The sequence below is a fragment of the Rissa tridactyla genome, chromosome 4 (genome assembly GCF_028500815.1).
Source record: "Rissa tridactyla isolate bRisTri1 chromosome 4, bRisTri1.patW.cur.20221130, whole genome shotgun sequence".
Classification (NCBI taxonomy): Eukaryota; Metazoa; Chordata; class Aves; order Charadriiformes; family Laridae; genus Rissa; species Rissa tridactyla.
In genome coordinates this window covers 18,873,923-18,896,502 of record NC_071469.1, presented here as the reverse complement: position 1 = coordinate 18,896,502, position 22,580 = coordinate 18,873,923, and the positions used below count along the sequence as shown (strand labels likewise).

Here is a 22,580-nt window from a genome sequence, read left to right as displayed (position 1 = left end):
GAAGCAGCCCCACCTGAAGTTTTCAGCCTCTGTATCAAGTTCCACAAACTCATCTCTTACACTTTAACTACAGCATTTTAATTAGGAAAGATATTTATTTAATAGAAATGACCATCAGTCAATGTTAGTTCTCTCTCAATGGCAGTTCTGAAAATCCCAAATGGATCTTTTCCCTTTCTTAGTATTTTGGCCTTAATTTAAAGCAAAGTTAGTTCAGGGATGTCCCACCTCTCCTGGCATGCCTTAGATCAGATCCTATGATGAGAAATGGTGCCTTTCAGTCTTAGCATGAGCTATCTTGTTAAACAAAAAACCTGAAATCCATAGTCAGAAGGCACAAACTGTGTCTCCTCACAGGGTAAGAGAGAGTTGAAGGTAAAAAGAATCAAAGCATTATCTTAATTAGGTAACTTTCATTAACAAATGGTAGATACAAAACATTCACTAATCTAACCATGTAGTTAATTTTTAAACTGTGCAACAGAATGATGCAATGTGCTTTGTTCAGTTTTGTCCTCAATAGCACATGGCTGATTTCAGTATTTCCTAGAAAACAGCACTTTGAAGTTTTGCTTTCTGTACATTAGAGGAAGAAAAATCTCAATTTAAAATACAAACTCTATAGAATCATGGGTCAAAGTAAAGAATATTTGAATGACTGATTGAAAAAAATAGTAGGGTGGATAATAATTTAATTACTGGTACAGTTAGATCAGCCACTGTTAATTAGCTCATGAGACAGCAGTGATTCCCAACCCTAATTTATTACTTTTCAGGGTGCACCAAGGGAGACCAAAAAGCTTAAGTAGAAGCACCTTTACAAATGCATACCGATTCATTAGCAATCAGAAAATCCCCAAAACATAGATATATTCAAACTTGTAGCATTACCTCCAAGGGCTTGCTGAAATATAAATTCATTCCTTAATTAAATGCTGAAAGCACAGCCAAGAAATTGGTTAAGGAAGACTAGTAATTTTCAAAAATAAATATTAAAATTAGATGCATAGTTGTGTGCTGAATTTGTTTCATTCCCTTGGCTGCACGTGCAAATGACAAGCAACACCTTTAACTGTTCATGTGGATTTGCAATTAATCAGCTCACATAAGCAGAGACCAACATCTAAGATTCTTCCTTTTGTGCAGTCACGCTTTTGCACTGGCTTTTGCAACTCAACATCACACCTCAAAAGAAGGGACGGTTATGACCAGCTAACTCTCTTCAAACACAGGCTGCATTGCTCGCCTGAGAAGCCCTGTTTCAATTCCTGGCAGCGACCCACAGTCCATACTGGTTTTGCAGAGATGTAACCATACCAGTCACACATAGCCGCGCTAGCAGTTTCACTGAGGAGAAATGAAAGATGGTCCCTAACTAGTAAAGAAGCCTCTCTCAAGGGAGTAGTTTCATTTCACTGTTGGGTGATCCAGTTACTTCTCGGTATTCATAAGTCTCTACTTAAAAATCAATAGGAATCCTTCTCAAAAAGCTTGTAACTGAAATCACTTAACAGATTAGTTAGCTCGACTCCTAAACAAGATGTGTGGATTTAAAAACAAGGGGGGGGGGGGGGGGGCCAAAACAAAACAACCCCCCCATTAAACTTTGTCATGTATTTGAATGACGTATCTAGATATGAAAAAAGCTTTGTATACTGAAAAACAACAGAAAAATAAATATTTCAGTTGAGACAGAATACAGTTTCCCCTCTGTCCCCCTGAGATGGTGGTCTCAAGACCCCAGCTTTATCTTTTCCCCGCATAGGTTTGTACTGAAGAAATAAGGCAGTCACATCAGAACTGAAGACTTTGTATAATGAAGAATGAGCAAAACCTAGTTTATCTCAATTGCCTTTCCCCGGTCTTGCCAAATGCATCCTGCTGATTGTCAGCACTTACCCCTGTAAGGCTTTGGTGGTCTGAATCGGGGATCTGTGGTCACATCGGACTGAAGAGCAGATCTGGGTAAGTGTCTGGAGTGTGAGCGGAGCTACCAAGGACACCTAATGTCATCTCTCCTCCCTGTGAATTTTCATAGATCACCATAAAGAAGCCCAAGCTTTCTTTCTTCATTAGCTCCATGTACTTTGTATGGTGTGCTGGGATTATTTTTTTCAGGTGTTAAGCTGTCCTAAGAGTTTTAATATTCTGTCACTACCTGCCTTTCTGAGGACAGCTGTGCTCACTGCTGATTCTTCCTTTTTTAAAAATAAAAGGAATTGCACAGACATCCACAATATTCTTTTCACCTGGGGAGCATCTGCTATCACCAGTCCCATGCTGTCTGAGCAAAAGCACTTCTGAACTTATTTCAGTACCAGACAGAAATCAACTTGGAAAATTAAAAAAGCAGCATTTTCTGACAAGCTCAACCAACCTAGCTTGGACGCCATTAACTCCAAGAAGCGTTTATTCTTCAGAAAGCTGGAAGAAGGGGTTAATCCATACATCCATCTCTTTCCAGAGACTAAGTGCTAGCAGCTCTTAAAAGAAAACCAACATCTCATCTTCTCTAACAGCAATTTGCTGAAGTCTTACTTAAGATTCTGTTGAGCTCCACAGAACCAGGAATTAAGAAAAAGGATTAGAAAATCCTCTCAGCAAAAGAATTCAGTTTTGGTGTATTCACAAAGATTTATGATAGGAGAAGGGATACATTTTGTCTTACCCATCTCAGAGACAGGGCACCAACCGGTGGAAGACCACATTCCTAACACATCTCTTCAGCAGAGATCATCAAGAATGGAAAGCAAAAAGCTCTTCTACAGAGGATTAATTTTTTTTTCCTACAAACCTACTTGGGTGAAGACCTTGGAGTGCACAGATGGTTTGAGATACCAGAAACCATCAGATAGAAATTAATTGTGAAGTAGGTATTTTCTCCATAAAGGGCAGCACCAGAAAAATGGGCTATTACAACACAGGAAGCAAAGAGGCCAACCAGTAATTGTAGTCAACTCCCAGAAGGATGAATGTTGCATGCTCATACTTTGCACGTATATAAACCGAAACCATCTTCCAGGCAGAAACAAGCCGCTAAAGTCTGGAGCAAATCCTATAATAAAACAGATGCATACCAAGGAAACAAGATAAAAGAAGGGTGAATAATTTCAGAAGTCTGAGATTACAATCAAATCTATTCTTAAAGTGTCCAGGAGGGATCTTCAGAAAAAAGAAGCAGACTTTTGCCCATACAACAGAGGAAAATGCTGTTAAACCTTGGGGCAGGTGCCCTTCCTATACTAGCTCTGGAGACACCTCCCAGGGTTATTTCAACACAAAGAAGAATTTCAGCAGTCCTTTCCCTCTGGCTATCGCTTCACAGGATGTAGAACACGTAACCAAAATACAGCTCGATGTTATAAATACCTCTGACACTGACTTCTTCATGAAGTTAGTGTATCATACATGGTTTGCCAACTTTCATAAATGCACCAGGGTCATGACACTCCTGTGGCAAATGAAAAGTGAACAAATGGACAACTATCACAAAGACAGGGAGGAATGCATGGCGCACTGGACCACTAGTGAGACACAGCATCGAGTCCTGAGCTTCAGGAGCAGACCAGGTTGTTAAATGGCTTTGACAGAAGCATCTGACAGCTCATAGCGGGGCTGAACGTCAAGCAGAGCACTACAAGTTTTGCAGCCACCACCAGAAGACACTTTGCTACCTGTGTATGCTGGAGAACACCCACCCGTGCGAGCAGGGAGAGATGCTCTTCCAAGGGCACATCCCAGCTGGACAAGTCCACTAGGCTGGCAATGCCACTGCAACCTGCTCTGCCCTGAGGACAGGACACTCGCATCAAAGAACAGTCTCCAAAAGCACAGCTGTGCTTTCATACGCACAGAAGAGCTACCACAAAGCCCCTCCTGCCTGGTCACAGCTTGCTAAAGCACAAGATGTTACTGCCCCATAGTGTCATTGGTCCTTCCGAGGAGCTGGGTGAGAATCCCAAAAGGCTGTCATTGAACAAGGAATCAGCTCCTGTTACAGAAATATTCAGCAAGACACAGCATGACAATTAGCGATGTCAGTTGCCCTGAACCATAAACATTTTGAACTATTTTGGTACAATGGAAAGTTGTGGGAGGGCAAAAGAAAAAGAACAGGATAAAAATAGCTGACATGGTTCTGAAGAGCATTTTGCCTATAAGCCCCTTCCCTGCACACTGCCCTCCCTGCCTTCTCTTCTGCCTGTCCCCAGGCATTAATCAGATTAGCTAATGTTAAAGGCGGCTCTTCCTAATTACGTTCTAATACTGTAGACCTGACTAAATTATTGAAAAATGTTTCTGCCTAAATAAGGATAAAACAAGTTGATTTTTTTTTTTTTAAACATTTGCTTTGGTCATGTCGATAACACACAAGCCATCACAGACAACTATCTTCAGCAATGAGAGTCAAGTGGTGCCAGCAGCCACATCAACACGCCCCACTTCTACCCACCCATGTCCCGTTTCATGAACACATTTAAGACAACTTTGCATGATCACTTAAAAACCAGAATCCAATGTCAGAATTAACCTGGTTTATTTCTAATCTTGCTATGAATTATGTGAGGAATAGTACAAATTTAATTTTTCAAAAATTTGTAAGTGCTGGATGTAAAAACATATAGCACCATCCAGGATGCCAACACAAACTTGCTAATTTAGCTGACTGGAGAACACACTATCATTGAAAACAAATTACTACACTCTTCAAAAGTACCTGTAAAAATTCTACTTTGTTAATAACACCAATGCCACACCTACCCAAAAAGAGTGGGGTCGGTTGGCTGATTTTTTGATTGGTATCCAAATGAACCCCTGCACATTGCTGTAAGAAGGGAGGCTCTTAGGAGAAAGAGGAATTTCCAGTTGTCTATTCCCACACTCATCCTGGACTATGTGTACACGTAAACCATACTGTACTTTATCAGAAGGCATTACACAATGGCATCACAACTCTGTATCCCACCATTATTCCTCTTTCCTGACTCCACATCACCAATTATTAGTCAGCTATCCTAGAAGGACTCTGTTTCACTGGAGACTTAAAAAAAAAAAACCAAACCAAAAAAACCCAAACCTGCACTGACTATGAAGCAGCATGAAGAGTAGTCTCTGAAAATCACCCGTGCAGGACCCACAGTGGCACGGCACAGCAAATGCTCTGCAGTTCTGAGCCGCGCTCCAGCATCTGAATTGGGATTCAAGCACTGGTGCAGTCAGTGAACACTGTGTCCTGAAGTCATCAGCACGCGGCTCTGAAGAACACTTGTGGCCAGCTCAGTTACCTGCTGGGACCAAAGAGGGGACATCTCTCATGTAGCTGAGTCGTCCTTCCACTTGTGCTGCTTGAGGTCAGTAAAAAGCACACCTCTGCAAGGAAGCTAGCAGTAGTCAGCTGCTTCACAAAAAACTTGAACAGTTAATTGAATAATATTAAAGAGTAGAATAATATTCCATGTTTTTTCATTTTACTTTTTTCCCTTTCCCCTTCCACCTCTCTCCAGAACCACCAACTTTTAGAAAATAAAACAACAACAAAAAAGACTGCATCCATTTTGTTTTTTTCCCCTCCCTAACCATGGGCTAAATAATTACACAATTCATTACAGGAGAGGAGAAAAATGACGTTAACATATTTCAAAAACATCTGAAGTGAAACAAAAGCCCTAATTAAACACTATGCTAAGGAATACACACAACTTAATCTCAGCAATGCTATGTTGGATTTAAAGGGGAGATGACACTTTCCTAATGGTATTTTAAGTTTTTTTAATCATTACAAGTGTGTAGCCTTGGCCCCATCCCTGAAGTGTTAAACACAGTTTATTAACCCATATGATGAAAGATACAAGCATCTCTAGAGTTCTTCATAGCTGAATCACTAATAATTTAAAAGAGTAATAAACCTAACAGTAGCTTTCATAAAAAATTAATTAGAAAGGCTGAGAGCACATCTGTTGCTTTTGTTACATTTTTCCCCCTTTCTGGTTCAGTTGTCTTTCCCCACGCTCTTTTAACTCTTCTCAGGTTATCAGAGCTGCTGCCGCTTCTTCTTGTGATGCCTTTTTCCTTCCCTCCACTTCCACCTCCTTGTTTCCTCCCTGTACTGATTTTTCCTTTGGCAGCTGTTATTACTAGTGGGACAGACACTATTTGGCACCCAGCAACTAGGAGCTACTTGGACCTACTTGGACCTACTAACTAATGGAAACAACTTGCATGTTAAAAGCTTCAAGAGAGTGAGTTACTTTTAAGTACCTAGAACTCATGTAAATAATGCACAAGTTTGCTATGGAGGAAAGTTATACTGATTAAACAACTGAGCTTTAGAATTCACAACCAGGAGACAGACAGAAGCGGAGGGCAATTTGGAGAGAAGACGGGCACTCTATCCCTTGTCCATTTCTACAAGTCTCTGTGCAGGGCTGGGAGGGAATGGTGATGATGATGGTTCCCAGTTATGGCTGAGAAGAAAGCCTAAAATGCAGTAGGCTGTTCATAACACCAGGCTATGCATAAGCAAGATATCCTTTGATGTCATCACCAAGCTATTTGCCAGACTGATCAACAGAAGAAAATTTACTTCATCTAAAGTTTAGTATTGATTAATCTTCTGTATAGACTACAGAAAATTCAACCACCAGTTTTTCAGGCGGCCAGACTTAAAAGTGGTATTTGATACCCTTTGTCCTCCACTTGCTCTGAAATACATGGTAAACCATGACAGTAACGTGGGATTCATCTAAGTTCACATGACTACAACATAAGTGCTAGCAAGTGAGCTGGTCACTCTGTATCGGGCTGGCATGGCACCTCTGCATTCAACCACATCTTTAAGCTCCCTGTTCTTCTCTGCCAACAACAAAGTGGACAAAGCCCAGCTGTGGATGCCTAGGTTCAAAGAAATCCCACCACAGCCACCATTTTTGGCCTAAACAAGGTCCCATGTGGTTCCCTCTTTCACCATCACTGGGCCCACACTTTCTTAAGCACTAATAGCTGATTTCCACAATAAAGAAACTTCGATTGGACTTAGTATTTACTTAGTCTCCTAGCTAGTACCTGTGCTCTTAACACTGTCTTGAGCTCTCTGCAGCATAGGATGCGTTTATGTTTACAGAACAAAAACTGAAGAAAGCAAGATGAAGCAACGAAGTCAGATAAGGCATCTGAAGTATATTCAGTAAGGGAAATACGAGACCCAGCCTGGCATTCTACAGAAAGTTCTTGGGACTTAACTTTTCTAACTGGATGCAAAAGGAGATAACCCAGAATGAAAAGACACATTAAAAAAAAAAATCTCTACTGCAAAATAGTAGTCACTCCCATTAGTAATAGGTTAGCAAAATAAAGTTATGCTGTTAATTCCCAAGCCCAAAATATTTCACGTATGACAACTTTTTCCTGCTTTCACAACAGTTTTATAGTATATGTAGAAAATAAGCCTCAGAGAAAAAGCAAATAAAATTATGCACAATTTTTGCACGTATTCCAGTTGGAGGAGAAAGGATGAGGTTATGTTACACTTTTCGCAAGTGTGCACTGAACAAATCATAAAAATACATGTTTTCACTGCTAGGTCACAGGAAGTTACCTATACTTTAAAATAAACTGCCATAGATGCTGAACAAAAGGTTTGGCAATTCTTCCCTACAGAGGCACCCATCTATTTACATCTGGGAGAGCTGCCAATAGAACAGCTACCAAAAACTTCAAAGGGTTCACAGCATGAATAGCAAGCCACTGGCCAAAGGATTTTATGATATGACCAGCTGTGTAACACCATATTGAATTATAGACACCACCACCCCCCCAAAAAAAAAGTGCAAAGAAGGGGTGTTAAACTTGTTGAAAAGCTGAAAAAGAAACACGAATTCCTTAAACTAATGTTTTCTACAGGAAAGTATTTTTAATGGGGGAAAAAAAAAAATAATACCAGAACCACCAAAAAGTACTGCAACACTGCACTTCTTTACGAGCAACTCTAAGCAGTTCTTCTCACCAAACTGCTTTAAGCCCAGTGAACTTTTCTAGTTTAAGTCACAGCCAGAGCCCAGCCGCTTTGTGATCAGAACACTCTGCATTAATAAATGGCTCCCTTAAACTCGCTTGGGGAGAGAGGAGACATGAGTCAACAGAGGAAGAGAGGGATAATGTTTCTGTTGACAAACATTTAACAACTGGCAACCAATAGTAGGAAACAGGGACAAACCAGAGCTTGCCAAATAAAGTTACGCTGGAGGAACAAGGCTTCTTTTTGGAGCAGCACTGCTATTCTTCATAGATCCTAGAAAAATATCTGAACACACTTAACCAAAATAAAAAGCTGCGGTTGTTGAGGAGCAAGGCTGCTAGTCCTAATATTTGTGGTGACGTTTTTCCCTGCAAACCAGAACGGGTCAGAACTCCTCCGAATCAAATTACTGTGCGTCCTTTGCCAGAGAGTCTGGTTTTGGTCTCAGTAGTCATACACGTCTCAGTGTTCACACAAGTCCTTCTGAGCTACATGAGCAATTTTTTCCCCTCCTCTTACGACATTTCTGTAGAAAATGTGCCAGAGCATATGTAGTGTCTTGGTCGGACTCCTTATTCAGGGAAGTCGGGACCTTCACTGTCTGCTTACGTCCTGGAAAATTAGTTCTCAGGGAGCGCAAACAAAACTTGACTGCAACATTTGGGCGGACGAATGTTTTTCTCCAAGCAGCTATTGATATTCCAACTTCCACCCTCCCAGATTGCTACACGAGATCCAGAGGGAGCCAAAAGCAGCCTCCCTCCTCTAGACGCGAGAGGGGCTGAGCAGAACAAGGCACCGGGGCCAGGTTTTTAACTTGGGCTCCATCTGCCTTCTCGCTCCCCTCGGGGCCGCGCTGCCGCTCCCGGGGCAACCCCCCGGTCACACGCCCGCACTCGCCCGCGGGGCAGCCCCCCCCCGGCCCCGTCCTTACCGCAGCACTTTGCCCACCGCCTGCAGGACCATTTTGCAGCTTAATCCGGGTTTGGGACTCTGGGCGAGGACGGGCCGTTCACCGGGGAGGCTGCAGTGATCCCCAACCATGGTACGGCGGGGAGGAGCGCGGCGCAGCCGAGCCCAGCGGAGCGGGGGAACGCCGGCGGCCGCGGCAGAGCCCGGGCTCTCCGCCGCTCTCCCCGGCCGGCGGCCGCCCGCCCCGCCGAGCGCCCCGGCCCGGCCCGGCCCCCGCCCGGCGCCGCCAATGGGCAGCGGCGCTGGGGGCGGGCGGCCGCCGCGGCTCCTCCGCCCGCCCCGCCCGGGGCTGCCCCCGACCCGGCCCTCCCAGGCCGGAGAAGGCCGCGGCGAGGGGCCGGGGCCGGATCACCCAGCCCTCTGGGCCCTGGGCGCCGGGCAGCGCTTTACAGCACGCTTCAGGAAAAGGCTGCGAGGAGCTGCGGGGCTGGAGCAGGTCTGCAAGCGGCGGGGCAGGAGGGAGGAAGCACACGGCCCTGGCGACTCCACCGAAACAGCACCGTCCAACGCAAGCACCACCATCGAATAATAAAATCCTCTGCCGCTTCTTCTGTCAGCTAAAAAGTAAGCAAGACAAAGTAGATTTGCAAGGATGGTGATGCCGTGGGACATGGGCAAACACACTGCTGCTCCCTGCAGTACAGCCCCATCCGTAATGGGGCTACACTGGGCTCCTGGTGAGAAATGGGAATAACGAGACCTTTTGCGAGCAAGGCTTTGCATTGCTTTCTCAGGGTGCTGTGACAAACATGGGCGCAGACTTGCCTGAGAGCAGAACTAGATACGTTCTGCCAGTTTCATGTAGAGAATGTCAGCCCAGCAATGACATCAAGACCTTTTTCAGAGAGGTTTAAACAGAGGAAGGGTGAAGAAGAGCAAAACCATAAACAGCAAGAGCCACCTTGCCATTATGACACAAGGGTAGGCACCTGGGTAATGGTCCTCAGAGGACAAATGATTAAGCAGCATCCCCAAACACAAGGTCCATTGTCACACACTAGCAATGTGTGGTGAAAACACTTTGCTGTGAGTTTTCCTAACAGACCTTAGAAAGGCGCTGTATGTCCAGCTCCTTTGCCACACCACATAACCATCCCTCCACAGACACCTTTTGGACAGGCAGCTGTGCCCACAGCTTGCTGATGTAGCATGTAGAGCCAAATAATAACAAAAAATGTGATGGGTGTGGCGTAACACGACCTAGAACACAAAGCCCTGAGGACATCGCTTATTCTGACACACTAAAGCCCGACCCGTGACACCTCTACAGTGGTTTTCCCATTTTACGTACACCTGCAACACTGGCTGCAGTGAGAAGGGGCAGTTCCCCAGACAGGTATTGCCAAGCACTCCAGTGCATCTACTAAACAGGCATCTTCCCTTGTAAACAGGAGGCCAACAGACTTGAATTAAACCTGGCACAAATCACACCATTGCTGCCATCACTTAGTCGAAGCGGGTGGGAAGGTGGCTGCTCTTTGCACAAACCCAAGAAGCCGCAGCCACTCGGCAGAACTCGGAGGAATAACCTGCTGCCCTCAGTCCCAAAGCACCTACCCAGGCACGGTGTTTGTCAGTCATAGAATCATAGAATGGTTCGGGTTGGAAGGGACCTTAAAGATCATCTAGTTCCAACCCCTGCCATGGGCAGGGACACCTCCCACTAGACCAGGATGTCTTTTAGTTGCACGTCCAAGTTAGGCCTCCGCACCCTTGTGAAGCCAGAGGTATTTTTATTCCCACTCTCCGCTTAAGATGGGAGTTCTAATGACTTCACTGATAGCACACAGGAAGCCTGCAGCTGAACACAGCCCAGCTTTACACTCGGCGCTTCACACAGATTATCCAACCCTTGAAAGGCCTGATGCCCACTCAATCTTTTCCCCAAGTAACAGAAACTTGTCACAGTAACATTAAAAAGCAACAGTCCTGGCAAATGGAGGAAGGACACCTGCCAAGAGGGCAGCTGCCTTCGTGTCGTTCACCAGTGAAATCTGCACAGAGAGAATTCTGTTTGTTAAAAAACCACCCTAAAAACAACAAGGCTGTGATATAAAGCAGCTTAAGTCTTATTAAAAGTCCGTCTATCCAAAGTAAATTAAAGAAAAATCCAGGGGTCAAACCAAAATAAATACAGCTCTGTGGTGTTACAGTTGTGTTAGGAAAGCTGCCCTCTCCATGACTCTGACGGCTAAACATTCACTCTTCAGAGATGGAGCTTCAACGATCTCACACTGGTTAGGAACTGATGCTCTGCTGTTAAAACTGATAGACCAACTGAAATAAAATTTTTAAACCTGATACCTTTTTACTTTGACCCAGAAAAATGACCCACTTCTGTATTCTGTTAGCTTCTGCATCAAATTGGTGCCTTCCTTTCCCTTTCCTCAACCGTACATCTCCACAGCACCCTTTCCAGCCTTTCCTCCACCTATCGGTTTTCCTTCAATTCAAGCAGTATCCCCTTTTTGTATCAACCACACACTACAGTTTACCCATAGTACCGTCTTTTAGGCAAGTTGTGGGAAAACCCAGCATCAAAAAGTCAATTTTAAATGCTCCAAAATAATAAAAACAAACCAAGGTTATTATAGGAAGCACAATTTACGCACGTACACTTTATTTATATGCCATTAACCTAAGTAATTTAAAACGCATGTACAGTATGGGTTCTCACAGTTTAAGATTTAGAGCACATGTGCAGACATAAATGTGTTTACTTGAAAGCTGCTGTATCCAGAAAGAGCGGTACTCGATCTAAAAGCAATGTATTTGTTTGAACGCAGCATTGGTCTGATCTCTATGTGTGCGTATTCTGAAGGCTGCATACCCGCACTTCCTCAGAGTGTCTTGCAGCCATCCGATATCCTGCCTATTTACATCCATTTGTAGTTTCTTTTTTCACTTTTTTCCTCAAGAGCCGCCTCTGGAGGTAACAACTGTTGGATCCGACCTTAGCACAAGTGTGCTTCAGCAGGGGCAAACTGCTTCTAGCCTAACCCGTACCCACCAGCCAGGCTTGAAAGATCACAGAGCTGTGTATTGAAATAATCACTAAAACGTTAACGGAAATATCTGGGAATGGACCTACCAAAAGCTCAATGGCTTTTATTGGTCCTACACATCAGCAAAACAGTAACATCACCAGTGGCACAGAGTAAGGGCACAAACCAGTATGCTGGGACGAGGGAAACCCCATTTCCCAGCACTCGCACACGACTATACGAGCTCATAGTACACTGAGAAAGTTTTCTACATTGATCCAACCACCAAGCCAAGGAATGGTATTTATAAGTTTTATGAATAATGCTTTGTATTTATAATGATGTTATAAGCAGCAGTTACACAATTACATATTTATTTGCCCCTTTTAGGGTTCCATAAAAATTAAGTGTAAAGCAGCCACCACAGGGATGTATACTAGTACCCAGAGGTTTGGCAAAGAAAGCAAGTCATAGCAACCCAGACAAGCAAACAACGTCAGGAAAAAATAATCATAACCATTATTTTGATCAAGGTACAATTCAGCATTTATATGTTTAGAAATGAGGCATTGTAACATCAGATTGTAAAGTTCTGTTTTAAATTAAACTGAAGTTTATTGTGTGTCCCTGCCTGACATACAGTGTTTCAGTTCTGCCAGCTAATTAGCCCTTTTGTTTACCTTTAGTGTGCCCTGCTACCACCTAGCCAAGCACCCTTTCCAGTTACCTCACGGTAATCTCAAGTAAAGTTACCTCAGAGACCTGCATCCCCAGGTCTCGGGAACCACTTAAAATCAGCAATATAAATGTTTTATCCTTCAGCTTGCCTCTAAGCAGTATTTATACTGAGATTATATTTGCTCTCCATTTTGTCATCCTCACACAGCAACAAAGACATCATGATCCGCTCAGCTCTGCACAGACAGTAAAGGCACGGATTTTGGACAGAAGACAGGCTGAAGTCAAAGTTGTCTCAGTCTCAAAAAGTAGTTTGGAGGAGGTCATAGTGAAGGGGAAATAAAAGATTTCAAGGGTGTACTTTCAGCTCTGCACTTGAGATAATAGCAGGAGAGACTGGTCTTCCTGACCACACAGAGCGTTGTGATACAAGCCTTATCAACAGCAGCCACACACGTTGCCGAAAATTTGTACATAAAAGACTGAGCTTAAAAGCAGCACATTTGTAAGTGACAACATGCCTACATTTGCTGCTGTGTTGAAAGCTCTGGTAACAAGAATTCAGTGTCTATCCTGCAACCACCACCTTTGGATTCATCAGCACTGTGGGGTTCTTTTTCTGCTATAGGCAGAAAGAAAACTGGTACACGATATTCTCACCTAATCCATAACATGAGAAACAAACAATCAATTGCAGCAAGAACAGCAAAATACCTCAAAATATCAGGAAAGCTTCACCAGGTACTCCAAAGAGTTTGTATTACAGCATTTTGGAAGGGATGCACAAAATGAGAAGAACGAAGGGTTCATCAAGTATCACTTTACTTAAAAAAAAAAAAACAAACGAAGAAAAAAGAAAGTGAATGCTGTATAAACCAAACAGAGAAATCGTGATCTCAAAGGTACTGTATTTCTGGCATGTGTGTAGGCACATCTATTGTTCTGAAATCCTCTGCAATGTCAAGTTAAGCCAGGTTCATCAAGAAGTGTGTATAGATGAGAGCTGAAGAACATGAATGTGTTGAAGGAAGCAGCAATAGCGTCAGCTCAGTGGGAGATGTTCAACTCTACCAGCACTGAACAAGTACCCAAGAACTATTAAGAAAGGATGGGATGGTCACATTCAGACTCTACGTGGAGGAGTGATGTGAAATAGAGGGCAGAGTTGATTTTTGTCGCCTGCATTTCAATCAGTCCTCCTGAGTCATCCCACCTCGAGTGACAGAAGCCCTCTGCAAAACACACACTGGCAGGACACTTGTTTCCTGAGCGGCTGTTCCAGGTGAGTTTGTGGCCAGTAGATTTTGAGTCAATGAATGGCTGTGGAGTTGGAGAGAAACATCAGATTCAGACCTTAGCTTGTAGTATCCATGAAAACTTAGCAAAGTTATAAAAATAATTTCTGCTTTTACAAGTTTTTATTCTGAACCCCAGGCAAGTTCCAAGATTACTGCATTCTGCTTAAAGTTTCTGCAGCTTTCAACTGAAAAGGTTCTTTACTAAGGTGTTGTATACCATAGCACCCTATTTCAGTGACAGATGAAGCAGTCCCTATACAGTACCTTTCTTATGTAGTTCATTCCAAAATAATAAAACACATGACACAGCCTCAGGAGGCAGAGAGTTTTCCTCTTTCTAGTTTGCAAAACAATATGCTTGGCACTACTATCTAAAAGAAAAATAAACTGGAAAATATTTGCAAATAAACAGCTCAAATCTATCACCCTCATAAAACCGTCTTCTATATAGACAAAGTTTGCTGGGCAAAAGCTTAGCAATAGCTCCAGGTGACACTGCAGCTCAAGTGACAGGCAACACCCATCTTGGAGAGGATGAAATCTTTTTTTTTTTTTCAGTGGGGGATGAGGAGAGAAGAAAACACAAACAAGTGAAGATGTGCCAGTGAAGCTAATGCATTTATCATTCTGAGTGCCCAAAAGGATGTCTTTCGACACATGCATCTCACAAATTAAGCCGGAGGAAGAAGTCTTATTAAGCAGAGTACCTGCTGATAGGCTGCACGGGGTGCCCACACGGGGTGTACTGTAAAGATTGAGATGCTTAATTTATACCACTGCAGCCACTGTTAGTTCCTTCCTAGAGATAACACAAGTGAGAATTTCATCTCACATTTTACCATTCCTTGTTTTTTTTTTCTTGCCCTAATTTTGAAGTTTAACTAGGCTGCACTCCAGGGAAGCATTAGTGCAATATGCATTTCGTACAGAAAAGCTAAAATGAAAGACTCCTGTTCTTTTCCTTCCCTCCCCCAAATATGCTGGACCTCAAGCTCCGTATAAAGAGTAAAACTTCTAAAACTTGGCTAAGAAGTGCTCCCCAGGGATTATTTAACATATTCAGAGCTACTTGCTACGTATATACAGAACTCTCCCTGTAAGTTTTACAACGCGACTACTGTTTTCACAGGCTTAGGTAAATACGGCATGGAAAACAAAACTCTAATTGCAAATTGGCACCAAGCTCTAGACTAAGGAGTCAAAGGTGTAATCAGCACAGGAAAGGAGGGTATCTGTGTCAGCACTGTTATTGGGCAGGACTATCTATGCTTGGGTGGGAAAGGCACAGAAGGAAAAAGGGGAGATGCTGGGAGTGAACTTGCAGAGTTTTCCCAGACAGATGGAGAGCCACTAAGGAAATACAAGTTTCCCTCCTTCTTGGTGCTAAGAATGGCTTCATTTCAGTACAGCAAATTATTTTATCTGGTAACATCACGTTTAGATGACAGTATGAGGGAAAAACAATTAATGAATTAAGTGTGAAATTTATTCTAGGAGATTTTTCTCCAGGCACGCATTACAAAATATAACACACACAGCTTACATTATGTAAGATTAAACAGAGGAAACTATTCATTGTAATTCCTGGCACTTACAGAATAATTCCTTAGCTACTACTTCTAAAGAGCAGGACCACAAAATCCAGAAGTCACAAAATTAACTTGGTTCACACCCAGACCAGCGCACGTTTGCATTCCACATACAACTCAAAACACACATGCTACATCCCAGTTAATTTGATTTCTTAATACCTCACAGGCCCAGCACAGATCAGAGGGACAGGAGGCCAGTAACAGCTTCTGCCATGCAAATGATGCCATAAAGTACCTAACTTAAAACCTGAAATAATTCAAACTTATGAAACAGATGACACAATTGCCAGCAAGTCGTTCAGCCTTGCAGACCTGCCTAAGTAGTGTTTGCATTGCGGCAGCTCAGCCCAGAGGAGGGGCCACTTCACAGCTCTGAAGTCAAACCTGTTTGGCCAGCGTGCGTGTAAAGGCCTGCACTGGGGATGGACACAGGGCTACAGAAAGACATGAACAAGTAGCTTGTCACAGGGGCTCTCCTCTGATGAAGCTACACCTCTGCATTTCAAACAGTCGTGGAAGAAAAGCATCAAGATCTCACCTTTGAGGAATCCTCAAATCTAACGTACCGCTGACTAAGCATCTTGAGCTATTTGAAAACATTAACAGTTCTTTTTCACTGTGTTAAATGAGAGATTTGTCAGTGTACTGGAAAAGAAAAAGTTGAAATTTTATAGGACAATTCTTGACACTTGGTTATAGTCAAGATACTACACGCAAGAACCCATAATACCCTCACAGCAGGGTCTCTGCTGCACTTGCCAGTCTTGCCTGTGTGAGAGCTCTGCTGCACGTCAGATATCCACTTACGTAGGCACAGACACACAAACTGCACAGCATAAGTAACCTGCTTGTAATTTTCCTAAAATTCGTTACAAAAATATAGCCACTTCGCATGCTTTGATTTTCTGGTGAAGAAAATGGCTTAAGTGCATGCACTTACCCGCTTGATTTGAATCTTACACTTCAATGGTATAAAACTTCAAGCATCTTACAAAACCCAACTTGACCGTATGATCTTGAGATCAACCCTCTCCCAGAAATTGTGGGCAGATTTGGACAAAAAGTGGCAGGATAATACCATTTAAGGTTAAGACTACCATGCGCTTTTTTCAGGTATGGCACTAACATATGCTGGAAGCATACTGGTCTAGTTCAATAAGGAACTGGTGGATTCCAGTTCCTTATTCAGTTGTATACATAGGATTGTTGGTTTTGTTTGTTTACTTTTGTGATGCTGTCTTGCTTAAAATCATGCCCAGAAATTGTTCTAAGGCTAGATTTACACCTTTTCCCCCATAGTCCATTACAACTCTTGAACGGATGTTTATTTACGAGGAAACAAAGAAAAGCACTGCTGACAGAAGAGCTTTGCCTTTCTGGTTAGACAAGATTGCCATTTGTCATGTTTTAGTAATGCAATAAGAAAATTAGCCTTGCCTGCTCTCAAGCACAAAAAAGTAACACTTAAGGTACTGGACAGAAACCTAAATTCCACAGCCAAAAAAAAAAAAAAAAGGAGAAATTACTATAACATTTTGCATGCCTTGTTTTGAATACTTGCTTTCAGGACTTCGTCCATAGCAATGTGTATTAAGACTAGGAGCAATGGGTGATAATGTCATACTGTTCTTACTTAGATACTGAAAAATACCATTACCATGAACAGAGTGAAGACACCTTTTTCAAATGCTTGATGAAAACTGCTTCATGACTAGGCAAAGGTCCTGAAGTTGCGGCGTTACTGTGAGGATGCTCAGGCAGGCGACTGCCAGAGGAGAGACAAATACTATGTAATAATAGAAGAGGGAGGGGAAGGACAACTCCGGACTTCTCAAAAGTCCAACTCTGCTGCTACTTCCTCTGAGGTGTGACTGAAATAGAGCCCCTCTCTAAAGCAATATAAATGTGTATCAAATTTTATTTAAATTCAGTGATACACAGTACCTGAAGTATTTTAGCATTTTTCTAGGCTTCTTATTGGGGAGGTGAAAGCAAATACTAGAATATGTATTCATCCCACACCTTGAGCTACTTCTGCTCTTTGAAGGTACGTTATATGCATCAAGCAAATGTCCTCCAATACAGAGTACGTGAACCTTTCTCTTTTGACATTCTGCTCTAAAAAAGATTTGAAACTAGGGAAAATACATTGTGTTCCACTATGCAAATAGCAACTTCCCTGTATAATTATAGTACATTTTGCTGAGAATTGCATCATGACTAGGACACTACCAAGAGGACAAACATTTAACCACTATTCTTAGTTTGTTAGAAAATTTTTCCCACATTACATAAACATGTACACACCCACACACGGGCAGCACCATCAATCTTTTCATTGTCTTTACTTTAGTAAAGAAACAGCTATTTTTCATTTCAGTAGCTTTATTTTTATTACTGTTATGAAACAGAAATTAACTTTTCTCCTTTAGCTTTCTTCAAAATAATTCTTCCCTTGTCTTTGCTGCAGTTGCTTTAACTTTCTGTAAGACGAGACCGTAAAACAGGAATTAAAAAATTGGCATGCTGATTCCAAAATATCCTTAAAACTTCCATAAAAGAATTCACTTCTAAATGTGCATTCAACAGAAAAAGGGAATTGTCGAGGAGTTTCTTCTGATTTTTCATAAAATGGATAGATGCACATCTGACAAAAGAAGAAACAAGATGTATTTCTAGTTGGCACACATTAACCAGAAGCACCGGGAACAAAACATAGCAGATTATTGAAAATGTCACCTAAACTTTACAAGCTCTTCCATAGGTTGGCCAGAAGTATGAACCATGCAAAATTCTTCTGAACAGATGCAGCCTTGTATCATTTTACTTGTACACGTATCTCTGTCAAAGGGTCAGCCAGCTCAGGGTAACCACACCTGAGCAACAGCCACATTAAAAAAAGACACAGAACAGCTAAAACAACCATTAAGCACTCAAAAGCTAACCTTGGTATAATGATTTGCACTCCGTATTCAAGCTTCTGATTATACTTCAGAATTCAGTTTTTAATTTCTTTAGCTGGGGAATGGTAAAACATAGACTATAGATTCTGCTCCCAGTTGCTCTCCTACATTCTTAGTGCTAAATCTAAAAGAATGTATGAATGCCGTTAAGGATCCAGCCTTCCCAATCCAACCATGCTGTTAGATATGCATATAAAACTGACCAGCTTCAAAAGAATTTATGTGCGTGGTCAAGTGCTATATTAAACTGGAAATTAAAAGGTTGGATCTTAACCTCTTTGAGAACCACAAACAATATGATGCAGCTTCCTCGGAGGGCCAAGGAGGAGAGGGCATGAGGGCATGGTATTTTAGCTCTACTGGGTAGAAGAAAATCTAAATTTTCTTCCTAATACATGCTCTACATTTATACAATGAAAATGAGCACATGGCCAACTACATGCAAATTTTGAAAAGAATCCTTTAATCATAAAAAAGTACGGCTATTGCTTTTAATGAGACAACATTCAAAACACGTTGCTGTTGCTGTTTCTGAAAGCAATAAAGTATTTTATTCCACGAATTAGGCTTTGCTTTGTTTGCATATGCAAGCATTCAGGCATATTTGAAACCTGACCACAGCTATAATGCTAGCACTACTGCTTGTACGCCTGTTGACTAGCAATTCTTGTATGAATTATCTTTCTGCTTGCCTTTCCCTGGTAAAAACTGGTAAAAACACCACCTAATTGAAGTCAATATCCATATCCATCATAATCAGAGTACATGCTAAAACATAGAATAGACACAGAAATAATACCACTGGGAAGTGAGGCCTTGCTATCAATCAGCCAAGCAGTAACAGACACCCATTGCCCTGTAATCCCAGGCCTCTCAACAGCCCTCGGCACTGCAGCCCATCAAGTCCTTCTGGTCACCCTAATGGAGGGAAGTCTAGGGCAGGGGGGAGCGCAAAATAAAGACTCCTTACTTCCTATACCAAAAGAAAAGAGACAAGAAATTATACTTCACCACACGAGGATTCAGTAAGTCCTTCAGGAAACAAGCCATCTCAGATAAAACTTTAGTTTTTAAACAGCCAGTTGGAGAAGGAATAAATCAGCATGGCAACATGCAGGTAATGTACAGTTCCTCTTATCTTCCACCTCATATGATTATTGCTTTGTCTTCACCAGTAAAGGTTTGTTGGGGGACAGTAGTTTTAAAGACAAGACAAAATATGCAATACATGTCACAGCTTAAAATTTACAGACAGACAAGATCTGCCAGGTAGGTACAATCAGCACTGCACACCCCTTCCTGGGGTTGACTTCATCTGTTTTAACCTTGGAGATATACTAAATAGTCGTGTGTGTCCCCACTATGGTTTTCATAGCTTGCATATTCTAATTATTTCACAAAGACAACATGTGCTTTTTTGATCCGAGAAGATATTTTGCCTACACAAATACAGCACGCTAGCAAAGAGTGGCTGCTGCTGTAGACACAGCACTGCCTATGAAACCTGTGCTTTGCACAGGCATTTGAGAAGTCACCCCTCACCCATGCCTCCGAGCTGTCCAAGTCAAACAAGCTATACTGGTAAAGAACACATTTTGCCTGTAACTACACTTGACTTTCTTCCAGTGCAGGTGTACTCTCAAAAAACCTTCTTCATACCCCAACCAACAACGCCAGAAGACATTTGGAGCAGAGACAAAACGTCCGTGGGTGACGCCCAATGTTTCCACCGGGTGATTCACACGTTTCCTCCAGTGGCACACTAGGCTCGTACACCTCAGTGCCTACCGGACGCTTCCCTGAAAAGCCTGATTTACTGGGATTGCACAAATCAAGGACACTGCACGTGTAGGGGACAATGCAGCCACCTACCTCCCGCTCGGGAGCCCACAGCAGACAGCAGCCAAGGCAGGGCGGCTGCCCCTGCGCAGAGCTCCTCTCCAGGGGCCCTCGGGGAAGCAGGGGCAATTAAGTGCAGGCCACAGAACGAGCCACCAGACCCGAGATGCTCGGGTACGGTCTACATCAGCACACCACAGTAACCAGAGCGGTAGGCTCTGGGGTCAGAACCAGCCTTCAGTTCTTGTCTGCCTTCCATCTAGTTACCCCTGTAGTGAACCCAAAGCTTAATTAGCCTAAAGCACGCCTTCCAGAAAGGCATCTGGTTTTAACTTGTGTATCTGACAAGAAAGAAAAATCAGTTATTTTGCTCAGTAATGTGTTTCAATGGCTGATCACGTCCATTGTTAAGATGCATGTCCTTTGAATATTTGAAACCCCCTAGCTTTGACATCCATTTATGTTTCCAATTATGATTGTTATCCTTTCTCTGCTAGATTATAGCTTTCTTCTCCCCCCCCCCCCTTTTTTTTTTTTAACTTCATTAGTTAGGTATTATATTCACCTCTTGACCTTCTGAGAATCTAAAAAAAAAAAAACCAACCTCCTTATATCTCATTATTAGAAATCTTTTCTCCAGTCTTTAAATACCGCAGGTCTTTTCTGCCTTTCTAATTTAGATGAGATCCAAGTGCCTACTCAAGACAATGTAAGCACAACTGATCAAAAGATCTGGAGCTGTTCTCAAAATCTTAATAGGGATGAACAAGCACACAGAACTTCATCTGGCTCTTCAATCCCCAACAAATTAAAGGACCATTTTTTATTTAATAATATTGCCTTTTTAAAATGTTTAAGTGTCTTACTTCTAGAAATTTAGAGAATATTTGCATCCTAAGACAATAAAAAGAATGCTAGTACCCATTATTTGAGCAAGGAAAGAAAAAAATCTGCAAAATCATCAATTTATTTACAATCTCCAGACAGAGGAGCTATAAATATAATATAGCTCTTGTTTTATAAATATTTAATTAGCTTAGTAACAACTAGCATCATTTCATCCCACATAGGTTGCGCTACCTTTGATTAAAAACCTCAAGGAGAAAAGAAAAAAAAGCTTGGTTTTCTTGTAATCCATTTTCTTTGCTTTCTCATTCATAACCAGAGGGGTGGGGGGAAGCCACAGCACGATCATTCAAAATTAGGTTGTAAGAAACAAATGGAGAGCACATGGCAAAAACGTTATGTCCTCTTCCACATAAAATTAGCTTCTTATCACTGCGTTGCTTCCACTGTAATCCTTGAATACCCTTGAGCAAAGAGCAGTATTGATTCAAGTCAAATTATCAGACACAAGGGACTGTGTAGAAAGGAGTGGGGAAGATGATACAGCCTAAAACCTGAATGAGTATGTCATATCATCTGTTAATATGACCATTAGTGTGGAAAGCCGCTCAGTTCCACTTTGCTGCCCACTGTCTCCAACACCTTCCTCATTCTCCCCCCTTATACTCAGAAAGAGCAAATGCCTCCTCCCATACTTTACAAGGAACACATTCAGAGAGCAGCAATGAAAGACCCCAAAACAAGTTGTGCCCCCCGACTCCTTCAACACTGTCCTTTGTCTCACTTTAGCAATGCTACTTTTAATGTACAGAACTGGGAGAAAATACATCCACCCATACCTAAACATGCTGAAAAACATTACCCACCCTCATCCTCTCCATAAACACACTCCATATACTTCAAGGATTGTTGGGTTGCTCGATGGATGAGAAACCAAAGGCTTAACAGATTGCCATTACGCAAGTAAGAACTTGCGGACATTTCCCAGTTTCAACATGTTACACCTCTACTAAAAGTGAAAGCTGCAGTTTACCCTCTTTGGGGCTTCATTTACTGCCTCATTTCTAATTCCAGATAATCAGCTTCCAACAAAACTTGAAAGCCCGTGCTCTCTCACCAGGCTACAAAGGAAGCCAGATTGTCCTCCTGTACCATACACATCTGCTTTGTACCACCACTTCTATTAGCAGATTGTTGCTTAAGAAAAACAGACTGGCAATGAGAAACAGATCAGCAGCTTTGACGTTTGTTCTACTTGTGTAACCTTTCACAAACAGCCTTGCGTTTCCATGAAGGCAACAAACGTCTGCTCCATGAAAATACAAATATTAGATAATCCAAAAGCTGCAATGTTGTTCAAAAATTGGCTGAATGGATACTGAGAAACCAAACTA

General features: G+C 42.3%; 1 protein-coding gene across 5 annotated transcripts in view; it reads right to left on the bottom strand.

Annotated features, from left to right (window-relative positions):
- MOB2 (MOB kinase activator 2) overlaps positions 1-22,580 on the bottom strand; it is a 121,084-nt gene that overhangs the window by 24,748 nt on the left and 73,756 nt on the right. Inside the window, exon 1 of one of the 5 annotated variants that reach the window (XM_054197595.1) lies at positions 8,949-9,157. The exons of 3 other annotated variants lie outside the window; for them this stretch is intronic. In XM_054197595.1, coding sequence (XP_054053570.1) covers positions 8,949-9,058 — 110 coding nt within the window. In that variant the 5' untranslated portion in view covers positions 9,059-9,157. Of the gene's footprint in view, positions 1-5,077; positions 5,116-8,948; positions 9,158-22,580 lie in introns of those variants that run through there. One more of the 5 variants, XM_054197598.1, reaches the window with a different exon arrangement.